A 20277-nucleotide genomic window follows, 5' to 3' on the forward strand; every position below is an offset into this window, starting at 1 on the left:
ACCTTACTCACCAACAGGAACACAATAATTCTTGAAAGCAGTATTATTTAGCTGTGATCTTCTGTAAGGTCGAGGTACTACCCCAGTCGGGCTGCTTCATATTTTGAGCAGGAAATTCCTGCTGTGCCCTACCTCAGTTAAGTAATAATGTATATAACAGTTATATTTTATAACTAGCTGTGCCCGCGACTTCGTACGCGTGGAATTTTACAAAAATGTTCTTGTTCAGTTCGCAGAGAACAGAGAACAAACAGACAGACAGACAGACAAAAATTGTATAAAATGTTATTTTGGTATAAGTACCGTGTATACATCTATATGCATTTATTAAAAAAAACCGGTTATTTTAATATTACAAACAGACACTCCAATTTTATTTATTTGTATAGATATGTATAATGATCGATTGATTAAACTTTCCTATTAATGTAAATATTTTCTTAAGACAAAAGTTATATTTTAATCCGCCACGCTGGTAAATTACAGATTGCTATATACACGCATATTTCAGAACACACACACTTCAGCCTATCGCAGTCCACTGCTGGACATAGGCCTCCCCAAGTTCGCGCCACACATCCTATTTATTTCAGAATAATTTATGTATATTCCATATAATAGGCTCTTTATGTAAATATTATCAATTCCTAAGCAAGCGAAGTCGCGGGCATCTGCTAGTAAGAGATAAACAAAATGATATACACTGTGTAGTACATATCTCAGACTTACTTAAATGGGGCATTCCACGCGAAGCGGACAACTAAAAAATGTCGATGTTTCCGATTTTAGTAATTTTCGAATATGTTATACCTATATATGCCCTCAATACATATGTGTAATATTATTATAGTATATTGTTTAATTATCGAGTTATTAGTCATTAAAGTGTCGAGTAACCAGCAGGAACGCCCTACTGTAAGTGCCAATATTAGCTATTTTAAAGTTATTTTAAAATAAATAAGATAGAAAAGTGTTTACGTGATGAAATGACCTTTGTGATGATGTTTTTCGAAATTTGAAATTTTATATATTTTTTTGGAAAAAAATCATTCAAATTTTTCAATTATTATTTTTTTAAACTTGGACCCCTTAAATTTTTTTAATTTTTTTTCTCAAAACAGCTAATAGTGTATTGAACATACTTGCAAAGTTCTAGAGTGGGCCGAAAAGTCGTTTAGGAGCTAGACCAGTTATACTGCCTAAGCGCAACTGCGCCGGTGGTCGCCGTCCGGCTTACATCAGCCGCACAGTAACGTTTCACAGAGGAATACCAAAATACCTTTGTTTGAAATACATACATATACCCATATTTTGAGTAATTCTGCGTAGTAATCAGTATGTATTTATCACAGACACACATACTAGTAAATAAAAGAAATATTGTTATGATATATAATTATAGGTAATACAAAATGGTAGCGCCATTTTGCATCACTAACTGAATTTATTTCTGAAAGCAGTTAAATTAAAATAGTTTGTGTATATGCATAACATATTCGTAAAAACATCACACAACGTTAATAAAAACAATATCAAACGCAGTATAAGCACCACAAAGAAAAGTAAACGTACGAGTGTCTTTTATACTACTTTATATGCTAATTAGTCGTAATATAAATATTTCAGTTTATATTAAATAGAATTTCAATAACATAGCATATTTTTTAGTACAATATATATTACAAACAAAGATATGGAGTGGGTTTAGTAGCACCATATTTTATGGAAGACATGAATAAAAAAATATTGATAATTTAAAAAAAAAGTAACTGTTAAGCTTCTTGCCGATTATTCTGAGCAGAACATACATTCCGAATCGATCGGAGCTTCATATTAACTGTAATTATTTATTTGAAAATATCGTATAATAATAATTAAATAGGCCTTGAAGCCTACTTGACAACAAAAGGAAAAATGTTTTCATTATTTTTAGCTGTTTGTTCATGAGCAGTGCAGTGCATACGTAAAAAAAAATAATACTTTTTACTGGGTGTACCGATTTTAATAATTTTTAATTTAATCGAAACCTGATGTTTGTTACGTGGTCACATATAAATTTTATTGAGATCTGATAACTACTTTTTGAGTAATCTTTGATAACACGCAGTTACTTGAGTATTTTTTCGTCTGCGTTTGTTATCTGCGTTGTATTACTCGTCGATGTAATTGAAGTCGGTTTTTTTTTCGTTTGCGAGCAAACACAATTATTAATTTTCTTAATTGTTTATGTTTTTTATGTCTTGCTAAATTAAATGGATTAAAACAACGATCACGATAAAGCGCCATTATATTGCGATTATTATTTTTTTTTTTTTACGTATGCACTGCACTGCTCATGAACAAACAGCTAAAAATAATGAAAACATTTTTCCTTTTGTTGTCAAGTAGGCTTCAAGGCCTATTTAATTATTATTATACGATATTTTCAAATAAATAATTACAGTTAATATGAAGCTCCGATCGATTCGGAATGTATGTTCTGCTCAGAATAATCGGCAAGAAGCTTAACAGTTACTTTTTTTTTAAATTATCAATATTTTTTTATTCATGTCTTCCATAAAATATGGTGCTACTAAACCCACTCCATATCTTTGTTTGTAATATATATTGTACTAAAAAATATGCTATGTTATTGAAATTCTATTTAATATAAACTGAAATATTTATATTACGACTAATTAGCATATAAAGTAGTATAAAAGACACTCGTACGTTTACTTTTCTTTGTGGTGCTTATACTGCGTTTGATATTGTTTTTATTAACGTTGTGTGATGTTTTTACGAATATGTTATGCATATACACAAACTATTTTAATTTAACTGCTTTCAGAAATAAATTCAGTTAGTGATGCAAAATGGCGCTACCATTTTGTATTACCTATAATTATATATCATAACAATATTTCTTTTATTTACTAGTATGTGTGTCTGTGATAAATACATACTGATTACTACGCAGAATTACTCAAAATATGGGTATATGTATGTATTTCAAACAAAGGTATTTTGGTATTCCTCTGTGAAACGTTACTGTGCGGCTGATGTAAGCCGGACGGCGACCACCGGCGCAGTTGCGCTTAGGCAGTATAACTGGTCTAGCTCCTAAACGACTTTTCGGCCCACTCTAGAACTTTGCAAGTATGTTCAATACACTATTAGCTGTTTTGAGAAAAAAAATTAAAAAAATTTAAGGGGTCCAAGTTTAAAAAAATAATAATTGAAAAATTTAAATGAATTTTTTCCAAAAAAATATATAAAATTTCAAATTTCGAAAAACATCATCACAAAGGTCATTTCATCACGTAAACACTTTTCTATCTTATTTATTTTAAAATAACTTTAAAATAGCTAATATTGGCACTTACAGTAGGGCGTTCCTGCTGGTTACTCGACACTTTAATGACTAATAACTCGATAATTAAACAATATACTATAATAATATTACACATATGTATTGAGGGCATATATAGGTATAACATATTCGAAAATTACTAAAATCGGAAACATCGACATTTTTTAGTTGTCCGCTTCGCGTGGAATGCCCCAAATAGAAAACTAACTTATGACAATACTTCAGTTATATTTAATCATACCATTTATAGGCCATAAAATATACAATAATAACCACCTTCAGTAATGTTGATGAGCAGCATACTGGACGGCAGCGAGGAGCCGTGCTCGTTCACCGCCACCACAAACAGGTGGTAGGTGCTGTTGACTTCTAGATCCTCAATACGAGCCATTGTTTGCGTCACATTCATTTCCTGAAAGAAGATCTTGTTTTAATTCTGCTCTGGTCTCCATTTTGTAAGACTGTGTAAAGTTCTTTTTTATCTCTCTCTTATTTTTTAAATATATAGTCGTGTAAGTAAGACATTGAAATTTCCTGAGGGTTAATAGTTAAGAGGAATTAATATAATAATAAATATTAATATATATATATATATAATAAAATTATATATATATATATATATATATATATATATATATATATATATATATATAATATATATATAATATATATATATATATATATATATATATATATATATATATATATATATATATATATATATATATATATATATATATAATATATATATATATATATATATATATATATATATATATAATAAATATTTCATATTATATATAATATATATATATATAATAAATATGGAAATAGGAGGAATTATTAGTTAAGTATGACAATTTCTTTTTATTACTGTATTTTTTTTTTGTCTTTTTTTACTTGGACGTGTGTTTTTCTTTAATTTTTAAAACACGGATTGTCCTAATTGGCTTTTATATTATGTATTCTTTTTTACAAAGCTTTTTGTGTTGTGTACCATCCTTCAAATAAATATATAAATTTTAAGTCTAAGAGACTATAAAAATTCATCTTTTAATTTTGGAACTAGAATATAACAATAGAACTAAAGTTAGTTCTCTAATTTTGCCAAACTTAAATAACTTAATTATTTGGGTGTTGTACTTAATACTTTATTAATTTGAAGGAAAGTTTACTACTGACTAATGTTGACTATAAAGAAAAATGTAGTTTTATAAGGAATATGTAACCATTATTTATGTTATTTCTCTCTATAAATAAGTAAGAAACTACCGCAAAGCATTTTTTTTGTAAAATTTGAATAATAACTTTAAAGACTTTTTTCATCCAAATTTTATTTGATGACAATTTTCATTTAATTTCATAATTTCCTAAATTTTTTTTCAGTTATTGTTAAAAAAGGCGATTGATTCATTGCTTTTTTTACAAGTATTTGAAATGGACTCACATTATCCAACTGCACGCTATTGTAGTAGTAGGGTAGAGTGTTGTTGCCAACTTTTTGCCAGTGCACCGTGTAGGATGTGGCGTTGGCGCCATCTGTTGGCGCGGACCAGTCCAGGAACAGCTTGTCGTGAGAGACGACCGCGTGGACTTCTCGAGGAGGACCAGGGAGGAGGTCGGTGCCTGATGGGTTTGGCATTGTTTTTATTTATTTATTTGTTGTATCAACAAGAAATACACTAATACAATATTAAGCTCAGTTATTCGGCCAAGTGTATATTGTGTTACAGGCGCAAAACGCATGCACTTGAGCGAACAATTCACTATTATACGAAGTAGTAATAAATTAACAAAACAAAAATTTCACAAGAGATAATTATCGAACGAGACACAATTTTTAAAAAACAATTACTAACAACAATTACAATAATGCATCATCTGGTTTTTTTGAATAATATATGTCAAAAGTACTAGTTTCTCCTGATGCAAGTTATATATTTAATTACTTTTTTATTTATTTATTGTATATATATATATATATTGTATGAATTAGCGCTAAGTACTGATTTTCCTTGTATTTAGTTTATAATGGAAGAGCGACTCCATCTGGCTCAGGTGCTTTCTGCACCTAATTGAGGGAGTCAATCACAATGTGTAAAATAACTCGATGGTACTGAAATAAATATTTTTTCATTTTCATTTTCAAGTTGGAAAGATCCATATGACCCTCAAATTTCTTCTTCACTCGTGACTTTATATGATAAAGAATATAAAAATAGTTCAAATAATTTATCTGACAAAATTTAATAAAAAAAAGTATAAGTATGTTTTTTTTATGTCACTAGGTCGTCAAACAAGCGTACGGCTCACCTGATGGTAAGAGATTACCGTAGCTTTTAGAAACCTGCAACACCAGAAGCATCGCGAGTGTGTTGCCGACCCAATCCCCAATCCCCCCAGGAGCTCTGGTCACCTTACTCACCAACAGAAACACAACACTGCTTGAAAACAGTATTATTTAGCTGTGATCTTCTGCAAGGTCGAGGTACTACCCCAGTCGGGCTGCTCCATATTTTGAGCAGGAAATTCCTGCTGTGTCCTCTGTGTCTAATGTGAAATAATTATGCTTTTAAAGTGCAATAAAGAACACAGTAAACAAGGGCGTAGGAGTGAGAGTGTCGGCCGACCTTCCTCGAAGCACTGCACGACGTTCCCGACGTAGGCGACGCAGGAGTACAGCAGGCCGCTGGCGGCGCCCGCGCACGCGCCGCGGCACGCCGCCGGCACGCCGCGCCGCGCGCAGCACGCCGCGTGGTTGCGGCCTGCGGGGGCGGGGCGGGGCGGGGCGTGAGTGGGGCGTGAGCGGGGCGCGAGCGTGAGCGGTCTGGGGCGGAGCGGCCGTGAGCGCGTCGCCTTGGCGCCCGGGGCGGGGGCGTGTGCCGCGTGGGATCGGTTCCCGCCCGAAGTGATTATTTGTTTTTATAGAAATATTTATTTTCGGTCCGGTTGTTAGTCCTCGTGTCACCGTTCTTCGGAGAAGCGGGCGGGCGGGGGCGGGGCGTGAGCGGCGGCCTTGGCGCTCAGGGCAGGGGCGTGTGCCGCGTGTGTTCGATTCCCGCCCGGAGTGAGTATTTGTGTTTATACAAGTATTTATTTCCGGTCCGGTTGTTAGTCCTTGTGTCACCGTTCCTCGGAGAACACGTAAAGCTGTCGGTCCCGGTTGTTATCATGTACACCTGATGATCATAGAAGGTGATAAATCCGCCAATCCGTATTGGAGCAGTGTGTCGGATTAAGCTTTGATCCTTCTCCTACATGGGGAAAGAGGCCCAGCAGTGAGATATTACAGGCTGGAACGTAATAGAATCAACGATCCTCGTCGATACGATTATCAAGAATTTTTTTTGTTTCAGAAATTATAGATGAACTTTATTTTCAGTTTCTACAGCCTATACAGTCCACTGCTGGACATACGAGCCTCCACAAGTTACGCCAAAAATTAAGTGAACTCATGTATTTTGCCCATAGTATGGTACAGCGGTCACCAACCCGCCTGCCCAGCGTGGTGACTATGGGCAAAACACATGAGTTCACGTTATTTTCAGTAATAATGACTTAATGTTAATAAGTTTAAATCATATTATCATATTCACGTTTAATTATTATGAACTCTTTTAGCAAACCTATTACTTGTGATAGTATCAAAACATATAAATCCCAGTATCTCACCACCAGCCCCACATCTCACGAGCTTGCTAAACTCCTGTTCGCACAGCGGCGCGAGTGTCCGCAGGTCAGACATCTTGGCGTCGTACGAACAGAGCGGCATACACACGCTGGAGAGCTGGACTCGTTCACAGCAAGCTGTTATATTGTACGCATTTGCGTTTACTTCTTCTTCTTCTACCATCTGATAACAATAGCAAGAGAAAAGAAGTAAAGATATCAATAACAAATAAGTAGATAGGAGAGGAAAGCACTATATATTATTTTTTATAAAATTAAACTGTACAACACCGTCAATATATCATTTCCTTTGCCCTAAGGTTGGCTGGAAGAGATTGCTTTTAAGCAATAAGGCCGCCTTTTGTACGTTTTTTTCTACAAATTATTGCTAATGTTGCTTGTTTATTTTATTTGTTTTGTGTACAATAAAGTGTAAATAAATAAATCTAATATATAAAATTCTCGTGTCGCGGTGTTTGTAGTTAAACTCCTCCGAAACGGCTTGACCGATTCTCATGAAAATTTGTGTGCATATCGGGTAGGTCTGAGAATCGAACAACATCTATTTTTCATCTCCCTGAATGTTAAGGTTAATTTCCACACCTAAAATTTTTTTTTAGTTTTTAGAGAAATTATTTATTTTATAATTTATTATGATTTGGCGTTGAAAAATACATACAACCCTAAATTTTCACCCATCTACCACCAACCCCTATTTTTAAATACCGTTTAGCGGCATTTGATAATCTATAACAAGTCCCGTATTATAACTAAACTAATAAACGTCTTAACGGCCCCACTAGAATTAACTCCCGTATCAGAAAACCATCGGAAAAATCACGTCAAACATCTGTATGTAAAAATAAATATTTTTAATGTAACGGGGTCGATTCCGCAAGTCAAAACTATGACTTGTGACGCGTCATCAATTATTTACTGGGTTTCCTTGTCATTTTACTTTTAGTGCTGAAACAGACAAAACAAAAGCCTTTGCATAAACAAAATTTATAAATAATTTGATATTACTAAAATTTTGAAGGTACCAATAGTTAAGGGTCCCACGATACCTACATATAATAAGTACAGTAGCTATACCCCAGACCTGATCATATGTTGTTATCCTTGCTTACGAATTAGTACATAATAGGGATTAACCATGTTTGATATTGTGAATATATTGTAAGCCTATGTGTACAATTACACGATTTGTCTTATCACTAAATTCTCGTCTTGTTGTTTAGCGGTAGAATAATTGATTATTATAATCATCATCATCATCATCATCTTCATCATCATTTCAGCTTATTACAGTCCACTGCTGGACATAGGCCTCCACAAGTTCGTGCCTCTCTCAACTCCCTCACCTCATGTGTTTTGCCCATAGTCACCAGGCTTTCGGTCTGGTTGGTGACCGCAGGGCTGGCTTTGTCGCACCGAAGACGCTGCTGCCCGTCTTCAGCCTGTGTATTTCAAAGCCAGCAGTTGATGGTTATCCCGCCATCGGTCGGCTTTTTAAGTTCCAAGGTGGTAGCGGAACTGTGTTATCCCTTAGTCGCCACTTACGACACCCACGGGAAGAGAGGGGGTGGCTATATTTTTTACAACCGTAGCCACACAGCAGAATAATTGATGTTGTTCACTAATATTATAAAAATAGACGCGTTTCAGTAAAAATGAATATTTTCATCCATCAACTATCGTAAACTAATAATAAAGGTTATATTATCAACGAACGATTCTATATTGTAGACAAAATATATAAAAAGAAATGTATTATAATTATATTTGAAAAAAATGTAATATAAATGTGATCTTGTCATAAAAAATTCTATTTCAGCGTTATGGAAGAGGGTTACTTAGGACCAACTTGTGAGAGACAAAACAAAAATAAAATAGGTAAGTTTAGCTACTATGTAAATGAAAATACAAATTGAAAAGAAAATTATACCAATTCTAAAATACAAATTTATTTTATTTATTTATATAGGAAGCCAATGTATGCTACATACAGTGATTTCTATCATTCCTACATAGTTAAACAGAATATCTTACACTATACACCACACTTAAAGGCTAACTCAGCATGCAATACACTTTTTTTAATAAATAAATATCTACACAATACACACGGTCGTCTGTTCCTAAAGTAAGCAGCTTAATGCTTGTGTTATAGGTAACAGTCGCCTGGTATAGCTACATTTTTTTTCGATAAACATACTTACAAATAATCTAAATTAATATATATAAACGCGAAAGGTTACTCATCACGAAATGTCCAAAACTGTAACACCTAAAAACTTGAAATTTGGCAGGTAGGCTCCTTATAAGGCGTAGGCATCCGCTAAGAACGGATTTTATGAGAAACGATCCCTAAGGGGGTAAAACGGGGGTTGGAAGTTTGTATGAAAGTTCTATGTTTTTGAAGTAAGAGACTCGAAATTTCAAATGTAAGCTCAATAGATGGTGAAAAGGTGTCCAAATAATGTATCTTTAGAAATCAACCCCCTATTGGGGTTAAAACGGGGGATGTTACGTTGACTCACTAATCACGAAATCTCCGAAACTATAAAACTTACAAACTTGAAATTTAGCAGGTAGGCTCCTTATAGGGCCTAAACTACTGCTAAGAATGGATCTGACGAAACTCGACCCCTAAGGGGGTAAAACGGGGGTTGGAAGTTTGTATGAAAGTCCTATGTTTTTGAAGTAAGAGACTTGAAATTTAAAACGTATGCTCTATAGATGATGAAAAGGTGTCCAAATAATGTATCTTTAGAAATCAACTCCCTTTTGGGGTTAAAACGGGGGATGGTAGGTTGACTCACTCATTACGAAATCTCTGAAAATATAACAATTAAAACTTGAAATTTGGCAGATAGGTTCCTTATAGGTCGTAGACATCCGCTAAGAACGGATTTTATTAAATTCGACCTCTAAGGGGATAAAACGGGGTTGGAAGTTTGTATGAAAGTCCTATATTTTTGAAGTAAGAGACTTGAAATTTAAACTGTATGCTTTATAGACGGTGAGAAGGTGTCCATATAATGTATCTTTAGAAATCAACTCCCTTTTGGAGTTAAAACGGGGGATGGTAGGTTGACCCACTCATCACGAAATCTCCGAAACTATAACACCTACAAACTTGAAATTTGGTAGGTAGGCTCCTTATAAGACGTAAGCATCCGCTAAGAACGGATGTTACGAAACTCGATCCCTAAGGGGGTAAAACGGGGGTTGGAAGTTTGTATGAAAGTCCTATGTTTTTGAAGTAAGAGACTTGAAATTTAAAATGTATGCTCTATAGATGGTGAAAAGGTGACTTAAAAATGTATCTTTAGAAATCAACTCCCTTTTAGGGTTAAAACGGGGGATGGTAGGTTGACTCACTCATCACGAAATCTCCGAAAATATAACAACTATAAACTTGATATTTGGCAAGTAGGTTTTGTATAGGACGTAAAAGATAAAACGGGGATCGGAAGTTTGTATGAAAGGCCTATGTTTTTAAAGTAAGATTCGAAATTTATACAACACGCAAATAGGCCAATGCGCCAAAACGCCAATGTGCCAATACGCCAACACGCCAACACGCCAACAGTCCAACACGCCAACATGCCAAAACGCCAATACGCCAACACGCCAAAAAGCCAATGCGCCAACACGCCAACACGCCAATGTGCCATTACGACAACACGCCAACACGCCAATACGCCAACACGCCAACACGCCGACACGCCAACACGCCAATGCGCCAACACGCCAATGTGCCAATACGCCAACAGTCCAACACGCCAACATGCCAAAACGCCAATACGCCAACACGCCAAAAAGCCAATGCGCCAACACGCCAACACGCCAATGTGCCATTACGCCAACACGCCAACACGCCAATACGCCAACACGCCAACACGCCGACACGCCAACACGCCAATGCGCCAACACGCCAATGTGCCAATACGCCAACAGTCCAACACGCCAACATGCCAACACGCCAATGCGCCAACACGCCAACACGCCAATGTGCCAATACGCCAACACGCCAACACGCCAATACGCCAATACGCCAATACGCCAATGCGCCAACTCGCCAACACGCCAATACGCCAATACGCCAAAACGCCAACACGCCAACAAGTCAAAACGCCAACACGCCAACACACCAATGCGCCAACATGCCAACACTCCAACACGCCAATACGCCAATACGCCTAGACGCCAATACGCCAATACGCCAATGCGCCAACACGCCTACACGCCAATGTGCCAATACGCCAACACGCCAACAGTCCAACACGCCAACATGCTAACACGCCAATACGCCAACACGCCAACAAGCCAATACGCCAATGCGCCAACACGCCAACACGCCAATGTGCCAATACGCCAACACGTCAAAACGCCAACACGCCAATGCGCCAACACGCCAATGCGCCAACACGCCAACACTCCAACACGCCAAGATTCCAACACGCCAATACGCCAACATGCCAACACGCCAATACGCCAACACTCCAACACGCCAATGTGCCAATACGCCAACACGCCAACACACCAACACGTCAATGTGCCAATACGCCAATACGCCAACACGCCAATGTGCCGATACGCCAACACGCTAACACGCCAATGTGCCAATACGCCAACACGCCATCACGCCAATACGCCAATACGCCAACACGCCAATACGCCAACAGTCCAACACGCCAACACGCCAATGTGCCAACACGCCAACACATTAACACTCCAACACGCCAATACTCCAACACGCCAATACGCCAACACGCCAATGCGCCAACACGCCAATGTGCCAATACGCCAACACGCCAACACGCCAATGTGCCAATACGCCAACACGCCAACACGCCAATATGCCAATGCGCCAATGTGCCAATATGCCAACACGCCAATGTGCCAACACGCCAATGTGTCAATACGCCAACACACCAACACGCAAATACGTCAACACGCCAATACGCCAACACGCCAATACGCCAACACGCCAATGCGCCAACACGCCAACGCTTGTAAGTTGCATATGTAGGTGCCAAGGTATCGAGAGTAACAAACAAATAATTGGAATAACAAAAGGACGGGCATTATAAGCCCGTGGATATATAGTTATAAAAAAAAACCACGCCAATACGCCAACACACCAACACGCCAACACGCCAATGCGCCAACACGCCAATGTGCCAACGTGCCAACGCGCTAATACGCCAACACGACAGGACGCCAACAAAAATAACAAACCTGTTTAATAACGAACCGTTATTTATGATATTATATCTATCCAGGTCCGGAAAAAGCCACTTCGCCATCTAAGGACATCGCGGCCAGTTTGCCGGAAAAACTTTGTGACTCACTGATTTAAACGTGGGCGAAGCCGCGGGCACAGCTAGTACATATATAAATATTAGCTGTGCCCGCGGCTCCGCCCGCGTTGAAATCAGTGTGACACAAAGTTTTTCCGGCAAACTTCCAGTGAAACTCTCATCATCACTCCATAGATGAAACTGCATGAAAATCCGTTCCGTAGATTTTGAGGGAATCGATCACATACACTTTTGGGGACTTTGTTTTATAATACACAAACTGTTGCCCGCGACTACGTGTGCGTGAAGCGCGCGTCGCGTTTAACAAAATGGTTCGTTGAATTCGTCAGAATTGTGGTATGAAATAATGTATTAATAATATAGTATTGTAGTGTAAATATGGTTAAATATACTGCATGCAATTTAGTTTTTAATATGGTTCTACGTAACTATATGTCACAGAATAGCGTAACGCACGCTCCTCCGTGACTCCGTGAAGACAGGGGTAAATAAAAAGTATTCTAGTAACGTAAAGGTTAGAAAAATATATTTTTTTGTACTACTTATAAGTGATCAATATAAATGTTTCTTGAACACATAGGGTTACAACGCGGTTATTTTGCTTTAAACTGACCCTGCTGTATAAGTTTCATACAAACTATCAACCCCAATTAAACCCCCTTAGCGGTGGAATATCGCAAAATTCGTTCTTAGCGGACGTCTATTAATTTTAATCTACCTCCCTGCCAAATCTCATCTTTGTCCATCCTGGATGAATGGAGACCATCCAGCAGTTTTTGAGTTCTCGTGATGAGTGAGTCAGTGATCTTTCTCTTTTTTTTATATATAGATTACGATGCATTATTTGAACACCTTCTCACCATGTATAGAGCATACATATTAAATTTCAAGTCTCTTACTTCAAAAACATAGGACTTTTATATAAACTTCCAAGCCCAGTTTTATCCTTTTAAGGGTCGAGTTTCGTAAAATTAGTTCTTAGCAGATGTCTACGCCTTATAAGAATCCTACCTGACAAATTTTAAGTTTATAACTGTTATAGTTTCGGAGATTTAGTGATAAGTGAGTCAACCTACCATCCCCCGTTTTAACCCCAAAAAGGAGTTGATTTCTAAAGATACATTATTTGGATACCTTTTTACTATCTATACATACATTTTAAATTTAAAATCTCTTACTTCAAAAACATAGGACTTTCATACAAAGTTCCATCCCCCGTTTTACCCCTTTAAGGGTCGAGTTACGTTAAATCAGTTTTTAGCATATGACTACGCTTTATATGGAACCTACCTGCCAAATGTCAAATTTGTAGCTGTTATAGTTTTGGAGATTTCGTGATGAGTGGGTCAACGTAACATCCCCCGTTTTAACCCCAAAAGGGCGTTGATTTCTAAGAAACATTATTTGGACACCTTGTTACCATATAAAGAGCATACATTTTAAATTTCAAGTATCTTACTTCAAAAACATGGGACTTTCGTACAAACTTGCAACCCCCGTTTTACCCCCTTAGGGGTCGAGTTTCGTCAAAAACATTCTTAGCAATAGTTTACGCCCTATAAGGAGCCTACCTGCTAAATTTCAAGTTTGTAAGTGTTATAGTTTCGGAGATTTCGTGATTAGTGAGTCAACGTAACATCCCCCGTTTTAACCCCAAAAGGGAGTTGATTTCTAAAGATACATTATTTGAACACCTTGTTACCATCTATAGAGCATACATTTTAAATTTCAAGTCTCTTACGTCAAAAACATGGGACTCTCATATAAACTTCCAACCCCCATTTTACCCCCTTAGGGGTTGAGTTTCGTAAAATCCGTTCTTAGCGGATGTCTACGTCCTATAAGGAGCCTACCTGCCAAATTTCAAGTTCGAAGGTGTTATAGTTTCGGAGATTTCGTGATGAATTTATATATATTATAGATATCAATAAATATTTATATTACACCCAGACTCGGGATGGAAATCGAACCCACAACCCTCGGAGCAGAAAGCACTACAAACTGCGCCAACGGGCTAGTCAAACTTTAACTTTAAACAGTTGTTTCGAAACTTATACTAACAACCAATATCTATCTTATGACAAATTAACTCATCAATAAAAGTATAAAACAAACTATTAAAAAACCAAAAAATAATAAAATAGATACAGTCGTGGGAATTATAAACATATGCATAGACTAGACTAAAATAAAAATAGGTAAAAAAACTTTTTAAGTTAAACGGTTTTATGTTAAACATACATTGCAATGTTTAAGATAAATGTACTTAAAACCAAAAAATAATAAAATAGATACAGTCGTGGGAATTATAAACATATGCATAGACTAGACTAAAATAAAACCGTGGGGCACGTCAATTGTCTACAATCGTTGATTAAAATGTTTGTTTTGTAATGTTACACTATAATTAGGCAGTTGTTCAACCGACAACGATGGACGTGTGATATTGCAATGTATGTTTAACATAAAACCGTTTAACTTAAAAAGTTTTTTTACCTATTTTTATTTTCTAGTTTTTAGTTTTTATTTTGCATTCTGTTTAATTCATTTAGTGCTTCATTATTACAAGGCCCATCTTAAATATTGAGGTTGTATAGTGCACTGTATTCTTCTTGTCCAGCCCTTTTATTTGATACCCATATTGGTGGGATTGATAAAAAATTGTTATCAGACATTTGGTAGCGGCGGCCAGCTTAGATTTCAATTTTGCATAGTAAATTGTATTCTACTTGTTGAAACCTTTCATTTGATACCCATGTTGATGGGATTGATAAAACCTAAGTTATCCGCCATTTTGTAGAGGCCGCCATCTTGGATTTTAATTTTATATAGTACATTGATTATACTGGTTGAGCACTTTCATTTGATACCCATATTGATGGGATCGATAAAACCTACGTTATCCGCTATTTTGTAGCGGCCGCCATCTTGTATTTCAATTTTTTATAGTATATTGTATTCTGCTTGTTGAGCCCTTTCATTTGATACCCATATTGATGGGATTGATAAAACCTACGTTATCCGCCATTTTGTAGCGGCCGCCATCTTGGATTTCAATTTTTTATAGTATATTGTATTCTGCTTGTTGAGCCCTTTCATTTGATACCCATATTGATGGGATTAATAAAACATAAATTATCCGCCATTTTGTAGCGGCGGCCATCTTGAATTTATAATGATAATGAATAAACATAATTGTATTGTCACCAAAATCCAAAGTGTATACAAAATTTCAGATTAATCGGTTGACAGGAAGAGGGTGAAATTTGAATTACTAAATTTGACCCAAGAATAAAATATAAAACAAACGGGGTGAGCTAAATAAAACCGTTTAAAAAGTACAACAATTTAAAACCCGTGCTAAAACAGTAAAAAATTTTTAAAAGAAAAAAGTAAAAATATGTATATGTAAAAAAAAAACAACGAAAGACAACAATTAATATGATAACACATCGCAAATTCTGTAAATATATGTACAAACTAGCTGACCCCGCAAACGTTGTTTTGCCATATATGTTAGTAACTTCCTCAACCTCCCCCCGTTGTAACTTAGGGGGATGAAAAATAGATGTTGGCCGATTCTCAGACCTACCCGATATGCCCACAAAATTTTATTAAAATCGGTCGAGCCGTTTCGGAGGAGTTCAATGTTTAACACCATGACACGAGAATTTTATATATTAGAGATTACAAATATAATCTATCTTTAAGTAAGGGCGGTTTGAGGTATATACATATTGTGAGGCGTATATTGTAAACAGTTAACACTCTCACAGACTTACAACCTTTTTTCTGATTTTAGGTAACTGACTGCTATGATAATAACTATCTACTCGAACAAGCCTACAAAGTTTAAGTGTTTCTTCAGTATATTGCAACACTAGCTTCACCTTGCAATTTTACCAGCGTAATTTCTGATCCCGTGGGAATGTCTGGATGAAATGTAGCCTTTGTGGTATTCTGATGTATTAGTTATATTAATGTGAAGTTTCATCAAAATCCGTTCAGTAGTTTTTGCTTGAAAAAGTAACAAGAATACATCCATACTCACAAATTTCGTATTTATAATATTAGTAGGAAGTAGGATAAAACTAGATCTACTCACTTGACTCTGAGTCCTAAATATAAGTCTCGGTGACGCTTCGCCAACTCCGTGCTCATTGACCGCGTCCACGAAGATCTCGTAGTCTGTGTTCGATTCCAGGTCTTCCAGGATAAACGGCGATTGAATCTATTTGGTAACATTACTTTTAATAATTGTAGTTATCTATACATATAATAAAATGGTAGGAAAGTCAAAACTGTACATTGAATATTTTTTTAAAAGAATACTTGGGGTGTGATCTACAATCGATACCGAAGCCAAAAATATAGTTTTAGAATTTTTGTCTGTTTGTCTGTATATATTTTATTTTATTTTTTATTTTTATTTTTATTTGGGAAACAAACAGTAAAATATAACACAAAGTAAAAAAGAACAGCAATAAGATAGTGCATATACCAGTTAAGTTTCCACTAACAACTAACACAGTAAGCAGAGCGCAAAAAAATTTATAATTAGAAATAAAATATCTAAAACAAGAAATAAAATACAAATACAAAATCAAAATTAAAATTAAAATCAAACTAAGATCAAATTATAATTTAAATAAAAATAAATTAAATTAGAATTAAAACACAAAATTGAGTAACTTAACAATTGAAAATGTTAATAAATAAAATGAAAATCAAAAAAATAATAAAAAGCAAATAAAACATAAAATAATTAAATTCATTGGTTCATTAATTGATTAATGTTATGTCTAAAACTTAATAACGAACATGAGAATATATCAACGTTATAAAATTTTCTATTATATATATTGCAGGAACGACGAATAAAATCATTTTGGGCATATTTAGTTCTAGTATTGGGCAAATAAAAAAGATCATTTTTACGTTTAAAAAATTTAGGGAGATTAAAGTTCAAACAACTTAGTAAATAAGGACTATCGATAACATTATTGACTAGTTTATACAGAAAGATTTGATCTTTCATTGTACGGCGAACTTCTAGTGAATTGAAACTAGGCAAGTCATGATAAGAGCGACAAAACCTATAATTCAAATGTTTAAGGAATTTAGCTTGTATTTTTTCAACGGACTCAACATATATCTTATATTGAGGGTTCCAGATAGTAGATCCAAATTCCAACAAAGAGCGCACCAGGCCATTGTAAAGAATAATAAGAGTATAGTAGTCTTTAAAATCCTTACCAACCCTCAGTATAAAGCCAAGCATCCGATAAGACTTAGCAACAATTTGATCTATATGGCTCCCAAATGTTAACTTATTATCCAAGTAAATACCCAGGTCTCTCACCCCCGCAACGCGGTCAATAATTTTGTCGTTTAGATGGTAGTTAAAAGAAATCGGCGTTTTTTTACGTGTAAATGAGATGACGCTGCATTTTTTAACATTTAGAGAAAGCTGATTATCCTCACAATACTTGCATAATTTATTTAAGTCTTCTTGTAATAGCAAACAATCTGGCAGCACAGATACCCTTCTAAAAACCTTCAAGTCATCTGCAAATAATAATATCGAAGAGTGCTCGAAAACTTTACAAATATCGTTTATAAAGATATTAAAGAGCAACGGACCAAGGTGAGAGCCCTGTGGTACACCAGAAGAAACAGGAGTAAAAGATGAACAAAAGCCTCTTATTGTCACTGCCTGACTTCTGTCCCGAAGATAAGACGAAAACCACCTAAGTAGGTCACCGTGTATACCAACTTGCTCCAGTTTATTTAAAAGTATGTTATGGGATATTTTATCGAAAGCCTTCGAGAAGTCGGTATACACGACGTCTACCTGGCCACCACCATCCATAGCTTTCAGTACACGATGAATCAGCTCACACACATTAGTTTCAACGGATCTTCTATCGACGAAACCATGTTGTTCATCAATAAGAATACCCCGTACAAATGGATAGATGTTATCGTAGATAATTTTTTCGAACATTTTAGCTATGGTACATAATTTAGATATCGGCCTATAGTTCTGAACGTTATGTTTATCGCCTGATTTGAATACTGGTACCACGAACGAGCGCTTCCAAGCAATAGGCACAGAGCCAGACTTTAATGACTTATTAAAAAGGAGAAAAATAGGGTAGGCTAATGAGTTATAACAATTCTTTAAAAATATAGGTGGTATATAATCGGGACCATATCCCTTATTGACATTCAGTGATTTCAAATAATTTTTAACAGTAGATACTGACAAATCTATATGACCGATATCCAAACCACCACAGCTATGAATTTGTTTCTTAAATGTTACATTTATGGATCCGTCGCTGTAAACTGATTTAAAATAGTCATTAAACAATGAACATACCTCCTCATCGTCACTAGCAGTTTTGTCTAACCAAAACAGACTGTCAGGAAGGCCAGAGGATGTTCTTTTACTCTTAACAAAAGACCAAAAGAGTTTACTGTTGTTGCGTATCCTGACCTCCGTCATATGAATATAATCATCATAGCACTGTACTTGTACTAATTTTTGTCGTTCTCGTAAAAGGACAAATGTGTGGTAATCAGATATCCTATTATAAATATTCCATTTTTTATGGTATTTTAACTTTTCTGCTATAATTTTTTTTAAGGCTGGGGTATACCAAGACGGATAGTTTCCAACAGGCTTTACAATCTTAGTGGGAACCATATCAGAGATAATTGAATCCACGGTCTGATAGAAAACATCAACTGCCCGGGATATGTCATGATCATTAAGAATGTCATACCAATCAACACTTCCCAGAGCACCGTTAATATCAACATAGTTAGCTTGACGGAATAAACGTATTGAACGTGAGACTGTTTTACCTCGTTTTTGCGTAGGTATCGCTAACTTAACCTGCAAAGCTGGATGGTGCGCATCCTCGATCGTCAGGGGAACAATACATTTATCGACCGTACAGTCACAATTACCAATAACAAGATCTAGAACCCGACCATTTTTATTTGAAATTGAATTAAATTGTTTCAAATCATTAAATTGAAGAAAATTGTACAAGCAGTTTACCAAATCACTTCCAGAGCCATAATTACAAATTTTCATATGTCCATATTCTTCTGACCATGTCGCTTCAGAGATATTAAAATCACCCACCAACAAAAATATATCGTCAACCCGACAGAGACACTCCTGTGAAATGATTTCGTATAATTCACATTGGACTTCGTACTGAGACCTGCAATGTGGAAAATAACAACAAAATACATGTAGGAGTCTTAAAACGGGAGAAGAAGTAGTCCTTATTGAAACTTTTAAAACTTCAGCCGCCTTATTAGTTAACATAATTTGCGAGGAAGAATAAACAGAGAGGTTGGAGTTAACAGCAATTAAAACTCCTCCACCCATACTATCACCTCGCAAATCATAGCACCTGTCACTTCTGTATACGGTGTAACGGGAATCGAATATTTCAGTATCAAAAATACCCTTATGCAACCAGGTCTCAGTAAAACAAACTATATCATTATCCTGTTGCAACAAATTTCTAAACACGGCGTTCGTTTTAGTTCTAAGTCCGCGAACATTCTGGTAATATACATTGAGCGAATTAATCATGATGGAAAGCAACGATAACAATTACATAAAATATTCTCAGATTATCCTTAATTAGCCTGAAATACCAAAGTCTAACCATAACATAAAATTCACCGATACCTAATGAGCTAAAACTAGTAAAGATTATTATAATGTGCCCATTCATAATAACATAATTATTTAAAAAGTAAAAAATAGTCAATAATAAAACAATAAAAAATAATAAACATCGAACAATAATCAATACATTCAAAATTAATAAAATGAAATTTAAATTAGAAATAATAATCAAATTAATATGTAAAAAAACATTTAAAATCACA

At 35.6% G+C, this 20277-nt stretch overlaps 1 protein-coding gene across 1 annotated transcript in view; it reads right to left on the reverse strand.

Moving 5' to 3' along the window:
* LOC123660570 (Ig-like and fibronectin type-III domain-containing protein 2) overlaps positions 1–20277 on the reverse strand; it is an 81310-nt gene that overhangs the window by 16870 nt on the left and 44163 nt on the right. Inside the window, exons 11-15 of the mRNA XM_045595627.1 lie at positions 16460–16585; positions 7025–7205; positions 5983–6117; positions 4800–4978; positions 3629–3764 (exon numbers count right to left, since the gene is read on the reverse strand). Of these exons, the coding sequence (XP_045451583.1) occupies positions 3629–3764; positions 4800–4978; positions 5983–6117; positions 7025–7205; positions 16460–16585 (757 nt within the window). The remainder of the gene's footprint in view (positions 1–3628; positions 3765–4799; positions 4979–5982; positions 6118–7024; positions 7206–16459; positions 16586–20277) is intronic.

Source organism: Melitaea cinxia, chromosome 15, assembly GCF_905220565.1.
Source record: "Melitaea cinxia chromosome 15, ilMelCinx1.1, whole genome shotgun sequence".
In the NCBI taxonomy this organism is placed as follows: domain Eukaryota; kingdom Metazoa; phylum Arthropoda; class Insecta; order Lepidoptera; family Nymphalidae; genus Melitaea; species Melitaea cinxia.